Source organism: Paramormyrops kingsleyae, chromosome 17 (assembly GCF_048594095.1).
Source record: "Paramormyrops kingsleyae isolate MSU_618 chromosome 17, PKINGS_0.4, whole genome shotgun sequence".
In the NCBI taxonomy this organism is placed as follows: domain Eukaryota; kingdom Metazoa; phylum Chordata; class Actinopteri; order Osteoglossiformes; family Mormyridae; genus Paramormyrops; species Paramormyrops kingsleyae.
The window spans coordinates 4568665-4583824 of record NC_132813.1 but is presented as its reverse complement, the minus strand read 5'-3'; the positions used below and the strand labels follow the sequence as shown (position 1 = coordinate 4583824).

General features: G+C 43.2%; 2 protein-coding genes across 3 annotated transcripts; both read right to left on the bottom strand.

Moving 5' to 3' along the window:
* Positions 1-54: 54 nt before the first annotated feature.
* Positions 55-7046, bottom strand: ei24 (EI24 autophagy associated transmembrane protein). 2 transcript variants are annotated; one of them, XM_023823260.2, is made up of 11 exons: positions 6922-7046; positions 5794-5926; positions 4602-4747; positions 4098-4158; positions 3884-3950; positions 3680-3804; positions 2997-3116; positions 2793-2904; positions 2286-2397; positions 2123-2197; positions 55-1995 (listed from the first exon to the last, which is right to left on the bottom strand). In XM_023823260.2, exons 2-11 carry the CDS (start codon positions 5833-5835, stop codon positions 1833-1835), a joined length of 1023 nt encoding a protein of 340 aa, XP_023679028.1. In that variant the 5' UTR covers positions 5836-5926; positions 6922-7046; the 3' UTR covers positions 55-1832. The 2 variants fall into 2 exon arrangements, with proteins under 2 accessions (XP_023679028.1, XP_023679038.1); XM_023823270.2 differs by having other exon boundaries at positions 6956-7030.
* Positions 7047-7391: 345 nt separating this feature from the next.
* ilvbl (ilvB (bacterial acetolactate synthase)-like) lies at positions 7392-14198 on the bottom strand. Its single transcript, XM_023823234.2, has 15 exons — positions 13626-14198; positions 13144-13345; positions 12794-12921; positions 12528-12666; positions 12274-12385; positions 11916-12015; positions 11172-11269; positions 10755-10891; positions 10511-10645; positions 10256-10370; positions 9558-9727; positions 9402-9472; positions 9159-9230; positions 8949-9054; positions 7392-8856 (listed from the first exon to the last, which is right to left on the bottom strand). The coding sequence occupies exons 1-15, from the start codon at positions 13737-13739 to the stop codon at positions 8678-8680; spliced, it is 1878 nt and encodes a 625-aa protein (XP_023679002.1). The 5' UTR covers positions 13740-14198; the 3' UTR covers positions 7392-8677.
* Between the last annotated feature and the right edge of the window lie 962 nt (positions 14199-15160).

Genomic DNA, 15160 nt, shown 5'->3' with positions numbered 1-15160 from the left:
CATAAAGGAGTTTTATAAGCCTAATTGTATCTAGCAAAAAAGATTTTTCAGACATAATATTCAGATGAATTTTATTGAAATGCATGACACATTTACAAAAAATTCACAATAATTAAATCCGCAAACTTAGCACTGTACGTACTACTTACAATCATTAAATACCTTAGTTAGACACCCCATCTCCTCATGTCCAGGTGTAATACACGAACATAAGACACGCGCGCAAACACACGCACACACACATTTCCTGTAACATTTACCACCGTTTTAAGCTTTTCGCAGTTATGGAAACGACACAGCCATCTTGTGGACTGTCTAAAATGAATGTGCACTCTAGCGCTGCATTATTCACGTCAGGAATGCAACTCAGAGATAAGTCAGTATGCCACCGTCAATCCGGTAGCTGCGACGACAGCTAAACCAGCCACATCTGTAGCATAGCACAGGTTTTCTGCACTTTAAGGGGTGCTGGAAGGTCGACTCGAACATAAAGCTCGGCAAAACCTGTGAAGCGGCCTGTTAATGCTGGCTGAAGTACACCTCCAAGCTACGCTTTGCCAAAACCTGTCAGGCTTAACGACTGCGAGGATCGACACAGCTGTGCAGATGGACAATGTTTCCTTTAGATAAAAGTCCAGAAGCAAAAGAGTCAAAGGAGCATATAGTAACCAGTATGGGGGAAAAAATGTTTTTGCATGGCAAACCATAACAAAAACACAGGGCATCAGAAGATTTTGTACCCTTGCCACTGAAAATTAATCTGATTCTGTTTCTGCTTGAATGCTTGAGCACATCCCAGATGTTTCAGCCCTTGACATATAAGTGTACAGCCATCTACAAAAGGCTCAAACTGAAGAAAGAGACTTGAAATATTTCCCTATACAAGAGGCCAATCAAACCACATTCCCTATAAAAACAGCTATTCTGACCAAGTCTTCTGGCAAATTCCTGTCAGCTCCCTGGCTGACAAACTGAAGAATCGTCCAAAACGCAACAGGGAAAAAGATAAAAGGATCCCTTTCCCTGGGTTACACGCTCCGGCGGTGTAAGTCCACCGAGATCAACAACGTCCTGAAAACACGGCGAAGCTTTACCTGTCGAACAAAGAGGGCAGGAGGCAGAACCAATGACGACACAAGACCTGCTGAACTTTCAAATCTCCAAACATCCATTAAAAGACACAGCTTGTGGTAATCTCATATCAAGCACAAATTAAGCACCTTATATATATATATATATATATATATATATAAAAATCATAAAATCGTATCTGATATCTAATTCTCAAACAGCCCACGATTCAGTATTACTGCAACAACTGACTTACCATATCACAGGTTGCATGTTTCTTCTGATTTTAAACAGAATAATTTCCTATACTTACAACTAATTGTATCTAATCTATCTCACTCTTTACATGGTTACGTTGTGATTTACAGAATCATTTAAAATACAGAACACAGTGAACATAATTGCAAAAGGCTAACTAAAAGGTGTTCGACCAGGTTTGTGACCGTCTTAAAGAAAAACAATGGCACGTAACTCGTATACAAAACAAAAGGTAAGTTAAAAACTGTTCGACATAAAGGTGTGAGACTAAGCAGCTCAGTCATTGTACTTCCCACGTTATAATTCAGCCTGATTTGAATAGTACTGACTATTGTACTGAGTTTTGAATAGTACTTAACAAAACCCCTTCGTATGACCCAGCCCATAACATACAAATAAAAAAAAAAATGAAATCCACTTTGAAAGCCAGAATACTTTGTACATGTTTCTTCCTGCTCTCTCCGTGCAGTGAAGTGGTTTGCTCTGTCTCCCCCTGGTGGCGCTCACTGAACTGGCAGGGAGCGCTGCCTCGCAGGAGAGGCATGAGGAGAGGGCAGTCTGTCCGAGGAGGTAGAGGCTGTTAGGGTGGCCTGCAGGTGCACAGTCTTGTGGAACAGCTTGTTGCTAATGAGCACCACCAGGGAGAAGAGGCGCAGCTGGAAATGGCTGCAGGGGGAGACGGAGGATTGAGGTGAAATTCTCAGGCACACCTCTGAAAAGGTGTCTGAAAAGCGTTACTCGAAGACAAGGAATCCGTGTCACCCGGAGCAGTTTTATACAGAGCAGAACTCACTAAGGTTTGACAGGAGTCTTGGCCTCATTAGCGCTGATGATGAACAGGGGGAACAGAATGGAGAACAGGCATCCGCTAAAAAATGGGGAAACGGCAAAAAAAAGAGATTAAAAGACTGCGTTTAGAGTACTGAGGCGTCGCCTCCCATGAATGGGCGCCCCACCTGATTATGTAGGAAGACTGCAGCGCGGTTAGCAATGCCATCGGCATCCCAAAGCCAAAGTAATAGGGCCAGTTCCTCTCGATGTTAGACAGTCGCTGGTGCATCTCGATGCCTGAGACCAGGGGAAATGCACACTGTGAAGCCTTAGGCTGTATGTCTGCGGCCAGAAGCGACAGACAAAGAGCTCATTTATATTCAGATGGCTTATTTACATGGTTTTCAGGTTGACCAGGCTTAAAGGTACAATGCCTGTCCCCCTTGGGATCGTAAAGACTGGTTCTCAGTCAGTTCGCATTAACAGCGGCAATGTATAATAATGTTTAATGCCAAACCATGCATTTGCGTGAAACCCCCCCTGCAGGGCCTTCCGTTGGCCACAAGCAGTAATTAATGCAGGAGGACCATCCAATCGCTGCTTGTGTAGCTGGCTGCTGGCAAACCTTGACCATCATTCCAGGTCCATTGAAGAGAGAGACCGCGCGGTAAAGGACGACATCGTGCGCTTACCATTGTTAAACCAGCGGTATTCGAAGCAGTAGAGGGAGTACAGCAGAGACATGTGAAGAAGGCTGACCATCTGGCCGATAATATCGATGGGGAAAAGGCTGACGATCACACCCTGTAAGAGAAGCACAATCCCACGGGGTGAGCCCTCCCATGCCGCGCATGTGCATCATCGGGGACGCCTGCCGCGCGACAGAGTCGGGTCACCTGAATAAGGAAGAGCGCCTCCAGCAAGAGGTTGAACAGCATGTCGGCGATGATCTTGCTCACACTTGGGAACGGTTGGACTTTACGCCCCGACACTTCAAAGGCCATGTCAGCGATGTCCTGCAGCAGACAAGAGAGTCGGCCTGCTCCAGTGCAAATCCACAAACTCACCAAAAACTGCACTGAGATTTCTTTTGGAGGCAAGTAACTTAGCGACTAGCAGGTAACTCAACGGTACAAGGGACCAACTGAATGGGACCAACAAGCTCTCAGTCAAAGGCTAAGACCTACAGCCTATAAAAACTAAAAAAAAAAAAAAAAAGAAGAACGTTTCATTGCTTGTTTCCTGAAACCAAGCATCTTCTTAAGAAATCAGGAGCTCCTGACTGTATGAATATGACAACTCTTGCATTTTATCAATATTTATTTTACAATACTGTCCTTTATTTGCATCCTTATCCCCATTGTTCATTCTTATTTTCCACTGTTTTGTCTTGTATTACACCACTGTTTACCTCATCCCCGATGCACCTGTCCCTTACACTGCAACTGTAGCTTAAGAATTTTACTGCGGTCCTTGGAAATATAACAATAAAACTTCAACCTTGAACTTGAAACAGACAAGAACCAGAGGAAAGTCAACATTGTTAACACAAACAGCGACTAGAGCACGGCCTGCAAACCTGGAACCAAATCGCGTTGACGATCTTGCTGAGCACAAAGAGGGGCAGCACCCACAGCGCACTGAACACGGACTTAAGGATGAACTCCAGCCAGGACCAGATGTCCCCATGCAGGGAGGGGTCGCCTGAAAGGGAGTGCCGTGTTCAGCAATGGGCTTATTAGAAGGAATACAGCCCACAGCCCCCCCCAAAGGGAAGACATACCGATTATTTTCTCCGTGAGAGACTGGAGCAGCGGGATGAACACCCGGTAAAAGAGGAAGAGACTGAGCTGCGCAAAAGGAAAATCAATAAAGGCAATCAATTGGAAAATCTAAACATAACACTCAACCAAATATATATAAAGCAATTTTAAGCATCTCATGACAGTGGTTCAGGTATCAGCTGCTTTGTCATAATGGGCCAACGTCAGGCTCACCCAGAACACGCCACCATTCCACGCGCAGCACTGGAAGATCCGACTGGCTAACTTGGGCTCACTGGAAAGAGAGAAACACAGAGAGAGAGAGAGAGAGAGAGAGAGAGAGAGAGAATAGCAACCCACACCATCTGATCAGCTCAAACCGTCAATCCAGGACAGTGTAATTAGACTATTTCATTTAATAATGCTTTCAGATAAGCAGATGAATAATTTGACGGAAAGCACAAAAGCCCAAGACAAATATATGATTCCAAACTAATATCAGGTGAATAAGCTAATCAGATTAAAAGGGGCAATTAAAAATTAACATAGGTGAAGACGTGATCTGTTACAAATAACTACAGCTCAGGATAAATGGCTATCCATCCCTTAATCATATCCTAGAGTGTGTTCCACAAGCGGCCTCCTGCAGACTGCTCCCTGAAGTCCAGCACACCAAGCCTCCCCACGCTGCCCTAACCCTAACCCTAACCCAACCCTAACCTCGCCGCCCGCCCCTACCTCTCCGGCTTGCGTTCCTCGCTCTGTGCCCGTCTCTGTGCCAGTGCCCCGCTGACCCGCCTCAACCGCTGCTCCTCCCTCTTCTGCTGGATGCGGGCATCCAGTTTAGAGATAGTGCGGATGCCCAGGATGGAGTCCTTAATGCCCTGTGTGAAGCACGGGGTAGGAGAGCATGAGGAGAGCTCCTCACCGCTGCAGCAGGAGCCTCTAACTCACACCACACTTACGTATCACCATGGCTCGGGGTCATGTGGCAGATTTAAAGGCCTGTTTCCTAAGAAAGGACATTTTCTATTTTGCCAAATTTGACACTATCATCAGAACTATTAATCACAGCTACCTGAAGCAGAATCAGGTTTATTTAAGTTTTAAAAATGTTCACACAGATGGGGAATTTGTCTCCGCTGGTCCGTGACTCTCATACATACGGTAGAAGCATACAAACAACACAGAACAATGGTTGCATGCAGTCTGGCTGATGCACGCATGTGTAATTGATAAATGTATAAAAAGTGCAAGAGTGCATGTCAAGGCAAGGAATGATGGAATAAATACAAGATGTACAATACAATGGCATACATTAAGTACAGCTAGTAATTTACAACAATGAAGTATTGCATGGTAATGAGGGAGGTATCAGTAAATCTTAGAATGCATACTCATATAGAAACCATAGCGGCAAACAATTTACAAGCGTATTGATACTGAATCTCCATTATTAATATCTTGAACTGCTGTTGCATTTAGCAGTTCAAGTTCTAAGTAGATTTCTTTTTTTTAAAGAAGAACTCTGCACTTGAAAATGAAGCAAACTCAAACATGCAAATAATCGCAGCTGGTGAAAGTCAAATAGCATGTACAGGTATCTCCCTGCATGACATTCCCAGAAGAGGGTCTCAATAAAGCACAAGCCAGCAGCTGTGACGTAGGACTTCCTCATCAGCTATCCACTAGTGACCCTTGTGTCCTGCGCTAACACTGAAACTGCTCTTAAACTGGACACCAGGGGGGAAGAAGGGCACTGAGTACATCGACATCAACCGTGCCACAATCGATCAATGCAAAACACCAAACAGATATGGCTGCATAAGAGCTACGGATGAGCTGCCATCCAGGGCTCATTACTTCAGTACAAGTAAACAGGAGCGCTTCAGGAAGCCCATTCCATGTCATATAAGGAAACGCGCCGTACCGTCGCGACATCACGGAGGAAGGTCCTAACGCTGTCTGCCATTTCCAGGCCAGCCACCAAGACATCAACTGCACACGTCCAGGGATTTGGGCATCTGGAAATGGCTCATAGTGTCAGGGGAGGATCTGGGAACCTGCAGGAACGCCAGGTGTAAAGAGAGGGGAGGAGAAGACCAGATCAGAGAGATTTTCCTCAGATGATAAAGGAAAGGCAGCAGATCCATTAAAAGGGGAAATAATGTAAATCTAGTGACGACTTCAACCTGTTTTGCTGACACAGATACTTTTGCCAGGGTTGGCTTTACGGATCTATACAAAAAGTTTCACATTATACAAATTGCAGCTCAATACACAAAGCTTTCATTGTATTAAAAATACATAAATAGTAAAATACAGAGTTAATAACAAGTGTCGTGCTGTAAAACTGGACAATTCACTGCCTGCCATTTAGATTCGAGCGACAGATTTTGTTCATTCGTGTATTATTGCAATGCAAGTATGCCCAAATAAAATAGGCAAGCTTTTCACGTAAAATGTCATTTTGATAAGACGACAGGCAAGGCAGTTAGGAAGATGCATAGGTTAGTTAAAGGGGAAGAAGTAGTAAAAATAAGTAAACTGTGTGTTAATTTATGGAGTGACATTTACAGACTAACCAGTGGCCATGATTTGTTAGTAACAGAACACGAGTACACCATATCGGGCAAGTAAGCTAACAACATGACTAAAATGAACCTAGTCTGTAGTAATACATCAGACCACAACAAAAATTTGAAAATGAAAAAGGAAAAACCCTCGTTAGCAAGTTAATTAACCTGACTCACAGTTAGACAGGAGCTAGCTAGCTAATTTACATGCTGCCTTGATCGCTAGATTCATCGCTCATATAACTTTGCTACATGTAAAAACAAGTTTTACGGTTATTTAAATTAATAATTCAGCCTGTCATCTGGAGGTCAGTACTGGGCAAGTCTGGGCATAGCTAGCTAGCAGCATCAACCAGCTTGAGACCAGTATGGTAGCTAAACTGCTAAACACATTACCTTCAGAATTACTTATTTGTCACGTCTATCTACAAGTACTGGCTGGTGTACACGTTCGTAACGAGCAGTCCCGACACTGAACTTACCTCAGGCTGCTGTATGCTTAGATTCGCCCGTTACCTTTCAGTCCTGTTTCTTCTTTTTCTCACATAACAACAGTCCAGTACAGCACCCCGGCCCTTCGTGGTATGCCACTGCGCATGCTCAAGAGGCGTTGTGGTATGTCATTGCGCATGCTTAAGGGGCTTTGCGGGAGTTGTAGTTAAAATAAAACGCGAGTACCAAGCCATTTTTTAACTTTAGGCCGGTCTGAATTTCTTTATTAGTACAATTTTATTTGTAATTCTTTTCCTTTCATTTTGGGTATTCATTTGCAAACGAGCAGTGTCATCCTCTAATATTGGATTATTAAATATCTAGATCTATTGTCAACCCAGAGCATGGTGCTGATCGATCAAACACATTAAATCTGCATTTACATTAAAGACAGACCGCTTCATATTCGTATTTAGTGCTGTATGTAAGATTATTGATTTTCACTCAATGTCACGACGGGCACCTTAAACGGTTGTTCATTCACTTTATTGCAAGGAAACAGCGTCTTACAAAAATATTAATTTTCAAACCCCTGATCTAGTTTATTAGTGCCTTTACTAAACGGGAAAATTTAATGCACTTCAACGCACAAAACAATGTCCGAAATTAAATTAATATTTAATATTAGAAAGGAGCAACAATCATTTCTCTTAAAATATAACACGCATTATTAACTGGGCTTACATCTTCACTAGATTCAATTCCATTTTCGCAATGATTCTGTAATACATTTACAGTAATCCACCCAGTACAAGAATACCAAAATGCACACTGTATTACTTAAATATCAAGATTGGATGATGGAGTGCAATTAAAATCAAACAGACTATTCCACCGGGTGCTTCTGAAGACCAGAAACCATTTTGCACAGGTAGCATTGAGAAAACACACTTGTGATTCTCTATACAGTGGATTTCACACTCCTGATATACTGCATTGTCTTCAACAAAAATTCAGAACAAAGCTCAGCGTGCATTACATAGAATCATGCCTGGTTTCAGTGGCAGAATTTTCCAGCCCATAATTACAGAGACACGGGACCTTAAAAGAGAAATAAAAGAAATCTGGCATAATCATGTCACTAACATCCTATAATGTTAGTGCTACATAATTAAGCAATGTGCATAATCAATACATCACCGCTCTATGATCACTTGTGGCCATTTAAAACATGAACATCCCTTTAAATATACCTTGGACTTTGGTAAATTTAGCAATAACAGCAAAGGCAACATTTTGCATACAGGCATATTTAAATGTTATTAAAATATGGTACACAGGCATGCCAGGCAGTAAAATGACAGTTCTGAAGTCCCGCTCTGGTCGGCAAAATCTACCAATGGGAACCTGTCGATAGATGAAATTCATTTCTGGCTACAGGCCTGGTGGAGTATTACTGTTCGGGAGTCAGTCAGTACAGTCTTAAGGCTCGAATAGCAAAGTTTAGCATAGGCTGCTCCAATAAAACTGGAGTTCCACTGCAGTTTCAAACAGTGTGTGAATCACTCACTGAAAAATTACACTCAATATCCCTTACGAAACAAAAAAGATTTCTAAAAGGCTTCAAACCAAAGGTAATATGGAGATGTCACACAGTATATCAAGTTCTCCAGATACTCTCGCATCAAACTGGAGGAACATGAAGAACCATTGCATTATGCAGCGTGGAACACAGCTTGTTGACCGCAGTGAGTGGTTGGTTGTAGTGAGAAGAGGAGATACTGCACAGAGCATGCAGCGGTAGCTCTACACGGAGATTGAACCTTCTCGGAAGTTAGTCTTCCCAATGAGGACGTTGAGCAGAACCGGCCTCCCATTTCGGGCTTCCTGCTGAGCCTTCTTCACAGTGTCACTCAGCCTGTCTTCCTCCTCTCGTCCAATCAAATAACCCTTGCCCCCAAAACCATTGGCAACTATGTGGTAATCTGGTGAAGAGATGACACAGACATGATGATTGGTATTCTTTGTCAGTACAACTGGAGAAAGAAAAAAAAAAGAAAAAGTTTAATATGCTGACCTGTGTAAGCTAGACCACAAGCTACATTGCTGCCCAGGATGGGCACCTGCTCCCTGGAGATCTGGCCCCAACAAGCATCGTTTCCCACGAGGGCAATCACTGGGGTCTAACGAAGAGGGAAAAAGTGTCAGTGATTCATATGGGGCTGCTCTCCATGCTCTGTCCACTCATGATCAGGGTTCAAAAAAAAATATATATATATATATACACCTTGTGACGAGCAAACGTGTCAAATTCCACCACGCTGAATCCCAGTGATCCATCTCCATAGATAATCCACACCTGAAGAAACTCATTCAGTCACCATTTCTCATTAAATACCTGCCATCCCCATCATGCATTGCTTATTATTCAATCCAAAATCCTCATCGACAAAATCACGCGTTACATCTTGTGAAATTAGCATGAGAGATTAATGGATAACTCGACATTATTAAGAGCAGGTTGTCATACCTCTGACTCAGGCCTACAGAGCTTTGCCCCAAGAGCGAAGCCTCCGCCAACCCCTAGGGTCCCAAATGCCCCTGTTGGGGTTAAAGAATGTTAACACTTTCAGTAGAAGGCCACAAGGTACAAAGAATGGAGGCTTGGTGCCCGATCAGCTCGAACCTGGGTCCAACCAGCGAAGTGGGCCGCGGGGCCTCATGATGTAAGCAGCACTGCCGACGAAGTCTCCGCCGTCCGCCACGATGATGCTGTCCTCCGCCATGAGGTCGTCCACGCAGTGCAACACGCTCAGCGGGTTCAGGTGATGCTCCGTTTTCTCAATCGCCTTTGCTCTGTCCGGGAGAAAATACTCACTAACATAAGACAACGAAAATGGAACCTACCTTTTCATTAATCGGAATAATCCAGAGAATTATAAATGGATTATGATAAATTAGCCTTTTAATTTAAATTTTATTTATTTAGCGGATGTTTTTTCTCAGAAGCAACACACAACTGAGAAGGCGGGATCAGCCAGAGTCCCTGCAGCAATTTAGGTTAAGGGTCTTACTCAGGAGCCCAATGGCGACATAACTGTTGACCACGGGGTTTCAACCTGTGACCTTCTGATCACAGGCTCCTATACGCAACAAGATATTTTAAATTTTACTTTTATTTTGAAATTGACAAACTAAATCAGTTATTAAATTGGCTTTAAGCCAGAACCATCATAGTCAAACCTAGGAAACGGAGCCTAGGTAAATATACGTTACTAAAAGGGGATTTTTTTTATTATTTCTTTTTTTAAGCATGAAGGTCTTATATTCATAATTATTCATAATAATGGTAAAGTCCATTCTAGCGAATGCTAACAGATATACCGGTTTGCTTTCTCTTTGGCTCTGTCCCCGTCTTTCAGACTTTGTGGCCAGCTCTGCGGACATTTGTGACCCATGAGCCCTTTGGAAAGACGCATCAGGAAGGACCCAGCATCCCCTGCAAGGAGACACAGTGAGACGGACTGATGCATGTGAATACATGAAACTGGCAGAGTGATGGGTAGACACTGGAGCAATCTGCCGTAAAGATCGAGCTAGATCATTTTCCCAAGCTGGGTTTCTCAGTTAAGGTTATACCCTGAATGGCGACAGTGGGCATCCAGAACATGTCAGAATTCTTCAGCAATTGGGATTTCTCTCTGTTGACCGCAATGATCTTGCTTCGCCGACTCAGAACCCGCCCATAGCTCAGCCTGAAGTCACACACAGTACCTGTCAGACAAATCACCACAGTCATTGCACAATAATAAGTGGAATTTTGAACTTATCTACCCTGTCATTATACAGCTTACAGAATGTACGTAAACGATCGACACCTCACCGGCCAGAATGACCAGATCGGCTTCCTTCAGGGCATCGCGCCTGTTCTGCCGGATATGCAGAGGACTGTCCCTTCCCAACATGCCGCGGGCCATACCACCCAAGAAGCAGGGGATGCCCATAGACTCGAGGGCTGTTCTGCAGTAGGTATTTGGAACCAAGGTTTTAGAATTAGTGTCATTTCAATTCAAGAAAAACAATAGGGTTCCATAAGTTACGCTGCTTGGACCCATAATTAGATATAACAGGATATGACAGGATATTTAAATCAACAATTGCCAGCTCTATTCAAAACTCACTGTGGAGCAGATCGACTAAGACAAAAAGCAGTTCCTGTCATTTAATCACTATACTAAGAGTGAAAGGAGTATTTAATCTAAAGTAACAGCATAACCCCCCACCCACAAAGCCCAGGCACCTGAGCTCGTTAACAGGGGTTGGGGGCAGCGTCGTCTGGCTCCCCAGCAGGATCACTGGCTTCTTGGCTCGGCTAACCAGCTCCACGCTCAGCTGCACCTACAGAGGTTAACACAGAGGAACCAGTTTCGAATAACCAACAATACAAGGAGCATCTGCAATTAGTTTCAATTAACATGAGGGCACAGGTTCTGCAAAATGACCTGCTGGACTTTAAAAGCTAATATGACCTTATTCTAATAAAAAAAACCAATGGTTTACAATCAAAAATTTAAATACAACAAAGTATTTTTGCTTTTAAGTAGTATCACTAAATATTTAAACATTTACAGTGTGCACAGAAAGTCTTGGGACACTTGCTTAATTCAGTAAAAATATTGCACATTTACTGGATTTATGTTCCGAGTTAAGTTAATTGACAAATAGTCTCATTGGGTGCTTTGTAATTAGCAACACCTTTGCAAAAACAAAGAAACATGTGTGCTTGGCATCCCTTTGGAAGCCAATGATAAATGGCAAAATAGTCAAAAAAAAAAAAATATCTGCACACATCATCTGTACAGACATGTTAAACTGCTTGCTACAAAACCAATGCATTTGCAATGTTTTTACAGAATTAAGCAACCAAGGCTTCCAGTGAGCACTGTACTGTATGTATAAGAAGCTAATGCTATCAGGCACCAAATGAGCCCTCTGCTCTCGAAAGCAGCCCGGAGAGTCTGCCTGTCGGAGACGGCCCCCTTACCTGATTATCCGTGGCCAGAGGTACGTTTACAGGTAATGGAGAGACATCCCTGTTTTCCCAGGCCCCAGCAAACAGGTTTTTCAGGTGATTATGGAGATACCTGACAGAGAACAGGAAAACCCTTCTTCACACATCGATACATCTTCATTTACCAAAAAATGCTCTTTATCGCTATTTTATGTTTTCCCAACAGTCTCAGAAATAATCATATTACATCATAGACATTTATAACAACCCTAACTACACTTTAAAGTTTTACTGTCATCTATTTTACTTCAAATATGGAAATTCAAATTGATTTGTCAATTGACATGGATTTAAAAGCTTCAATAAAAAATAAAAAAAAAATCCTTTGTACCAGGTAATAATGTTTCCAATGAAGCCCTTGGGAGCACCTTTTCCCACAAATTCCTTTTCCACCAAATGAAAGGGGTACAGTGTGTCAATGGGAAACTCCACAAACACCGGACCTGAAAACAAACAGTTCAAATATTATTGGAATCATACTACAGAAACAAAGAAAGAGGTGACTGTTTGAGCTGGGGATGAAATCCAGCTGGGCTTGAAAACACTGTACATTTTTTTTTTTGCAGTGGTTGAATGACATTATACCTGGAGTTCCAGACTGGGCCACTACCAAGGCCTTCCTCACCACGGGCACAATGTCCCGCACAGCTCGCACAGAGGCACAGAACTTGCAAAGGGGTTTGAAGAGGGACATCTGGTCGATGTCTTGCAAGGCTCCCCTACCCTGGACATTTAGAGCAATTAATTACACTTTAAGCATTAAAGTGATGATTATGATGATGGTGACTGCAGCTGAGACCAGGATAAATGCAACAGATGTGGAAGTAGATGGGTGTTAGCTTAGCACCGACCTGTAACAGCGTGGCTGCCGCTCCTCCTATCAGGAGTAGGGGGGATTCGGCCATTTGTGCATTTTTCACAGCTGTGATGGTGTTTGTCAGACCCGGCCCAGCGGTGACAACTGCGACCCCAACGGTGCCTTTGAGCAAGAAGGGAATCAATGCTGGTCCAAAGGTGCACACAAATCTGATAACACGGCAGCCTCAATTACTGTACTTAACATCCTGCAAACTGTATAATCTGGAATAAACCCGATTCTTTCAGATTTCCGCCAGATTTACCCTTTTTATCAAGATACAAAAAAAGAAAAATTCTTATCCAGGTAACTTGTGGAGAAAAGGGTAATGCCAGGAGATTTTACCGGAGAGCCTGGCGACGGCGTCGGCCGCGAAAACGGCAGTGGCTTCATGTCTGGTGTCCACGATGCGGATGCCCAGCTTCTCACAGGCCACCAGGATGGGCGAGATGTGACCCCCGACCAGGGTGAAGATGAAGCGGATCCCGTGCGCCCGCAGCACCTCGGCCACACTCTCCCCACCGTGCCGAGAGCTCTTGTTCTCGGTCTGAGATCATTGACAACAAAAATAATTACATGTGCAAACATAGCTTAAGTGACATGTTCTCGGAAAAAAAAAAATAGAATTTGGGTACCGAGAAATGCGTCCCCATCAAACAAGACATGCAGCTTTGCATATTATTGCATATTAGATCACGCACTCTATCGTGCAAACAGACTGAAGTGTTTTCATCTATTAGTCACACAATAAAACCAGAAAGCGCCCAAGGTACGTTTAGTCATTTCTTCAGGCGTGCAACTGAAGATTTACCTTCACTGTTACCTACCTTGTGAAACAACTGGAAAAGCACTCCAAGTTTGTAAGCTGCAATCGCCAACACTATAAGGAGAACAACAACAGTCCACCCGAACGCCGCGATAATGTGACTGATCAAGCCCATGTCTCGGTAAAATATAACTACAAAAACAGATCGTCAAGAAAAGCCGTTTAAAACGCAGCTGCCTACTCGCGATCAAGGAATTTACAGGACCCGTACTGGAGATGTGAATAATAACCGCCAACAAACCGAGTTAATCATTTGTAACACCTACAAAATAAATAACTGATACTTCTGAGAACATTCAAAGGTCTCCGTTTATATCTGTTCCAGGCGCATCGGATCGCCACCTGACCGCCTCTACATTCGGTTCTATAAACACGCTTGTTATTTTATCAGCCTTTTCAGGTAACGCCGCTGTCACCGATAGGCCGGTGAATTAAACCCACGAAACAGGCTTTCTAAAAAAAAATGCCGACCGTATGGTGCTTAAACTTGAACCGACCAAATAGTTCCTATGTAGTCATGAAGCCGTACGATATTTCCCTAACATATGCCGACGTAACCAGGGTTACGTACAATACGTCTACTATTAGATATTTGTGAATCACATTGAAATTCCCAGATCAACGTGACAAAGATTCTGACCAATAGAAAACGACATGCAAAGCAGTAGCGGTGCGGACGTTGTACCGTTCTGCAGCGAAGGGAGTGCTGAGCCGGAAGGCGAAGCTGTGTATTTACCGGTGTATCTATCTACCGGTAGTTCCTACCCTTACGTTTGGTAACGTGCTTTGGATAGAGACTGAAAGAATGAGATCAAGGATACAAGGGGCAGAAATGAGTTTCCTTCGCGCAGTGTGTGGACTCAGCCTTAGAGCTCGGGCATTTGGGAGGAGCTCAAAGTAGAGCCGCTGCTCCTCCACATGTAAAGGAGGCGTTTGAGGTGATACGAGCACCTATCTAGGTTGGGCTGCTTAGGGCATATCCAAGTGGGAAGAAACCCCGCGGCAGACCAATGACTAGGGTTGCCAGCCGTACAGGATTTTCTTTCTCTCAGGTGATAATATCAAAACATGCTTTTGATAGTACACACGGTGGACTAAAATATACTATCTGAGCAAGTTTCATTTATGTAATATCAAAAGAGCCAGGACTTAAAGGGGGTGCATTTCCTGACAGATAAGATGTTGCAAAAAGTACCCTCTCTGGATCTTCGTCTCAGGTTATCTTATAAAATGTTTTGATAATACTCACAGTGGACCAAAAAGTATTACATCAGCAAGTTTCATAGATTCAATTTCAGTACAACCACTTTTGAAAGGGGTGCATAAAATGCACCCCCCACCCCACCCCACCCCACCCCCTGCATCTTTCTGTCATTTGATCAAATTAGGCTATTAAATGTAAGAAATCATATTGTGTAATTTTCTTTGGGCTTGTGAATAAACCCAAGGACTTCATTGCTCATAGACTAATAAACTAATGAGTTTAGTACTATAGTTTATACTAGTAAATAAATAAAATGTTCTCGTTCATCGGGC

What these genes read in the sequence shown, in the direction of transcription:
- ilvbl (XM_023823234.2), bottom strand. Translation starts at nt 13,739, where the DNA reads ATGGGCTTGATCAGTCACATTATCGCGGCGTTCGGGTGGACTGTTGTT. An exon ending in GGCCCAGTCTGGAACTCCAG is followed by an intron (nt 12,386 to 12,527) that starts GTATAATGTCAT and finishes GTTTGTTTTCAG; the next exon opens with GTCCGGTGTTTGTGGAGTTT. An exon ending in ACTTCGCTGGTTGGACCCAG is followed by an intron (nt 9,473 to 9,557) that starts GTTCGAGCTGAT and finishes TAACCCCAACAG; the next exon opens with GGGCATTTGGGACCCTAGGG.
- ei24 (XM_023823260.2), bottom strand. Translation starts at nt 5,835, where the DNA reads ATGGCAGACAGCGTTAGGACCTTCCTCCGTGATGTCGCGACG. An exon ending in TCCTCCGTGATGTCGCGACG is followed by an intron (nt 4,748 to 5,793) that starts GTACGGCGCGTT and finishes TGCTTCACACAG; the next exon opens with GGCATTAAGGACTCCATCCT. An exon ending in GAGGAACGCAAGCCGGAGAG is followed by an intron (nt 4,159 to 4,601) that starts GTAGGGGCGGGC and finishes CTCTCTTTCCAG; the next exon opens with TGAGCCCAAGTTAGCCAGTC.